At 44.4% G+C, this 5000-nt stretch overlaps 1 protein-coding gene across 2 annotated transcripts in view; it reads left to right on the top strand.

Moving 5' to 3' along the window:
• The window catches only part of LOC308336761 (receptor-type tyrosine-protein phosphatase mu-like), a 141056-nt gene that overhangs the window by 105754 nt on the left and 30302 nt on the right, over positions 1–5000 (top strand). Inside the window, exons 18-19 of one of the 2 annotated variants that reach the window (XM_080794300.1) lie at positions 2293–2425; positions 3954–3986. In XM_080794300.1, the coding sequence (XP_080650426.1) occupies positions 2293–2425; positions 3954–3986 (166 nt within the window). The remainder of the gene's footprint in view (positions 1–2292; positions 2426–3953; positions 3987–5000) is intronic. The other variant, XM_080794301.1, reaches the window with a different exon arrangement.

Below are 5000 nucleotides of genomic sequence, written 5' to 3'. Positions count from 1 at the left end.
AAACCACGGCAGGGCTTCACAAACACTGGGTCGGAGACATTGTGCGGTCGTGGACCAAGCCCCCACAACGGCTCGGACCTACTGGTCAAAGTTTGTACTGCTGTGCATTTACCACGAGGAAACACCGTGCAGATGTGGCTTAAGATTGAGCGCTATATAGTTAGCACTTACACAAAGTACAACGTTATTCCGGGTGCGTCAAAATGCCACTGAGCAACTTCCATTGAAATGAATAGCAGGGGGCGGGGCTGGCGCTCCTGTTCCACACTCTATCCTTTTAGAACTCTGTGTTGCAGACTCATTTTTATAGGTCGTGAGTTAAAATCACTTCTTCAAGTTTCCCAACAAATTAGTTTTTCAAAAGGTTAAGTTGGGTAATATTATGCAAAAAAAATACCTTCATTTATTGTGAACACTGGTGGATGGACTTACAAAAGAAGAAGAGATCAGAGGAGATGTGGAGGAGATGAAGTTTATAAGGTTACAGTTAAAAACGAATTTTATTCTATGAAAATGCCAACTGTTTGGACCGCTTAAGGTCTTCGTCAGGGCGAGGAATCTCTGGAGACCTCAAATGACGAGGTCTGAAGAGGTGTTATGGGTTGGAGAAGATGGTAACTTCAGTGCAGACAGAGTCTCCCTGACTGTACAGTCTGTGTGGATGACAGATTGTGGCCTGGATGGTCACTCATCAACAGTAAATAAAAGTTGTTGCAGGTGTATACAATCACAGTTTCATTCGCATGGTTAAAGTTACTTGGACAAAAGTCAACTCTAAATGTCTAATAAATACTAATGTCTGACGGTTGCAATGAACTGCTGCTTTAACTCCGCTGTCTCTCCTTTAGGAGTTTTCTCTCTCTCTGTTTCTGTATGAACTCAACGGTGTTGCTCTTCTCTGACTGTAAATATGAACTAAATAACTACTAAACAAAACACTGCTAATACACTTCTGTGCAGAACTGCAGTCTTGGGTTTCTAGAAGGTGGCAAGGTGTCCATTTCCTGTTCCATATCGTTGTTTGATTGGCTCAGCAGCACAGGTTGGAATGGGAAAGAAGAACAATGTGTTTCTTGTTTCAATCTGCTGCTCAACCAATCAAACGGCGACGAGGCGTTTACGGTCATGAGAAGATGTATCGTGATGCAACATCTTACTAATATTTCTGCTTTACTATAAACCACTGCTACAGCCTGTCTCTCTTTCTGTCTGTCTGTCTGTCTGTCTGTCTGTCTGTCTGTCTGTCTGTCTGTCTGTCTGTCTGTCCGTCTGCATGCATTTGATTGACAGCTGCTATAATCGCAACTCAACTCACAACGCCGTACATCCGTATCGCTCCTGCTCCTGGAGACAAACTGCTGACAGGTCAGACACACTCACCAGAGCATGCATGCACGCACGCACGCACACATGCACGCAGGCACGCACGCACGCACGCAAAAAAACACTAATGTTTCACGAAAATAGTCCATTAATGGTCCATTTGGTTCCAAATTAAAACGTTTGGTAACCAGCGGTATTGTAATGGTCCGGAGACGTGAAGTCCACATACTGTACCAGCTCCATCCATCTTCAACCGCTTATCCATAGTCGGGTCGCGGGGGCAACAGTTCCACCAGAGAGCTCCAGACTTCCCTCTCCAGAGCAACATTAGTTGCTCTCCCGAGACGTTCCAAGGCCAGTGAGTCGATGTAATCCCTCCATCTGCGCCTTGGTCTGCCCCGGGGTCTCCTCCCAGTGGGACGTGCATCGAGGACCTCCCTAGGGAGACGCCCGAGAGGCATCCTAACCATTTGTGTGATGAAAACCAGAAACGATTACAAATGTTCCTCATGTTCCCAACCCTACAAACTTCAAAGTGTCATTGTGCCTTAACCCATTGAGGAATAAGACCAGATTCTACAAAATGTCTTCTAAATCCTGACAGTTTTCTGAAAAACCCTATGTTTATATATCGGTGGTGCTCAAACTATTTCATGTCAAGGAGCTCCAGAATTATCATGTAATTGGCCACCGAGCCCCATCTGAAAATATGTTGTTCCAGGAACCCGCCAGTAGCAAAGATATGAGTATAAAACATTTCCTGTGAAAGAATATATATTAAAAGATTTGCACCACATTTTCCATTTTCAAAAAAATAGCAGATCTACAAGCTGGTAGATCTGCTATTTTTTCAACAGCTATACAGTTTAAAATGCAGGTTAAAGTGGTTAAAAGCTCTAAAGGTGACACAAGGTGCGTTTGTCAGGTCTAAATGGGTTTAATATGGGTGTGTGTTGCGTTGCGTTGCAGGGGCGGTGACGCGCGGCCCGGATCCGGAGCCAGAGACAAAGTCGGACCACACGGTGAAGATCGCCGGAGCCACCGCCGGAGTTCTGCTGTCAATCATCATCTTCCTCGGCGTTATCCTGCTGATGAAGAAACGGTAACACACGCACACGCTCGTGCATGCACATTCACATTCACATTCACATGCACATTCACATTCACATTCACATTCACATTCACATTCACATTCACATTCACATTCACATTCACATGCACATGCACATGCACATGCACATTCACATTCGCATTCGCATTCGCATTCGCATTCGCATTCGCATTCGCATTCGCATTCGCATTCGCATTCGCATTCGCATTCGCATTCGCATTCGCATTCGCATTCGCATTCGCATTCACATTCACATTCACATGCACATTCACATTCACATTCACATTCACATTCACATTCACATGCACATTCACATTCACATTCACATTCGCACGCACACACGCACGCACACACATTCACATAATACATTTATATAAATGTCAAACAGCTGCTTAAACGCTAACACAGACACGCACGCACGCACACACACATACACATACACACACGCATGCACGCACGCACACACTCACAAAGACACACGGAACAGTTTAGGTGTTTTGAAGATGAAAAAGAAATTTTGATGAAAGTGATTCATTGGTTCAGGGATTTACGACCCCAGGCAAGACACACACACACACACACACACACACACACACACACACACACACACACACACACAGCAGGGAATAAGAAAAAGGTGCCAAATAACTGAGCAGAATAATTCTAACAGACAATTCTACTACTACTACTACTACTAATAATAATAATAATAATAAGGGTAATAATAATGCTTGATCATTTAGCATGCTCACAATTGTATTCCATGTACACATGGATTGGACGGCCCGTTACAAGTAAATAAAACACTCAGGCAAGTGGAATAAATGTTCAAGTTACCTTACCCAACGGGCAAGTGCATTTGAGTGAGGATTGCCCTTGCGCTGTCCACCCCACTCAACCATTTATAGGTCACATGATGTCGCCACAGTTCACTTGCAATGCACACACAGCTAAATATTGAAGTAACATGACATTTCGTCCCCAGAATATGCAAGTGGAAAGTAAAAGGGACAAATTCAGATTTTAGAATGGCAATTTACGAAGCGGACATGACCATTGGGCAAGTAGAACGTGACCTTTGACCTGTACTGGCCCGACTCTCCCCTTAGTGTCGAGCCCTGAAATACAATACATGTATTTAATGAACTATGGACTATAGAAGACCAGTGGAGTAAAGCCCCCCCCCCCTCCCTCTCTCTCTCTCTCCCTCTCCCTCCCTCCCTCTCTCTCTCTCTCTCTCTCTCTCTCTCTCTCTCCTTGTCACAAGCCCATCCTAACCCCGCCCACCCTCACTCTCTCTCTGTGCAGCACCGTTCACCAATCACCATTAAGCCCTGTGTCGCTATGGTAACATTACATTAACTGTATGTTAATTTAACTTCATTTATTTTCTGTCAGAGACATTAATGTGGTCTCCTTTCTTTCTTTTTTTGCTTTCTTTCTTTCTCTCCCTCCTTTTCTCTCCCCCCATTCCATCCCTCCTTCCATTATGCCCCCCCCCACCACCACCAACACTCAGCCGAAGAAATTCTCACTCCTACACATATTACCTGTAAGTAACCCCTCTGAACTATGACCCTTGACCTCTGAAGAAAAATTGCTTTTATATGCGCCACCCTCGTTGAAAACAATGTATTTCAAACTCCAGCTTGTCCCTCTCCAGGCTGCATGAACAGCACTCGAGCGCTCGGTTTCTGCCCCCTCAATATCGTAGGATATCAATAGGATAGGATAGGATAGAGCAGATAGGGGCTCAGCAACCTTTTATATTTGTGTGTATATATATATATATATATATGCAGCTAGTCTCTGTGTGTACATGTACGTCGTGTGTACGTACATCTGTAATGTAACTCGATAACCGTTCGCCCCACCGACTTCAACTTCGACACACGCATTCCACACCCCCACAGGGAGTGCAGTGCCCCGTGTGGAGTCCGTCGGATAGCCGGTTGTCTAGAACAAGCACAAAAGGCTCTGGACCTGACTATATCTCCGTATATGGAGCTGACCTGTTCTGACATCAGCATAGACTCCATATTCATATTCGCGCATGCCTGACAAATAACTCCATATATGGGCATAAACGGGACACAGACATAATAACGGGGTGGGGCATTCATTTCCAACTTGCATCGTTCCAAGTAGACCGGTGCCGCGCTAGTAAGTTTAAATGACACCACATCCAAATGAAATACTTTGTTATAGATTTTGATTGTCCAAATACATAACAATGCCTTCTGTTATTACATAATCTGTCATATCAGGACATAGTAATGATAGCGTAACCTACTGTATGTCCCAGACTCCCACCGAGGCTTCTTCAGCAGTCAGAGCAGAGCTTAGAGGATAATTGATTGACTCTGCCTTGTCTCTTTGATCTGTAACAGACCTCTCGTGTCATAGTATCGACGTGGTGCTTAACTTATGCAACGTATCTATCTAATGACATCCATAACATTTACAATGTTACAACTGAAATAATACAAGGTCGTTCATAGAGGCTGAAGTGGTCATAGATGGATACTGCAGACAGACAGATAGACAGACAGACAGACAGACAGAT

This window comes from Protomyctophum bolini, assembly GCF_963924005.1.
Source record: "Protomyctophum bolini genome assembly, chromosome: 21".
NCBI classification, from domain to species: Eukaryota; Metazoa; Chordata; class Actinopteri; order Myctophiformes; family Myctophidae; genus Protomyctophum; species Protomyctophum bolini.
This window is presented reverse-complemented; position numbering and strand designations above follow the sequence as displayed.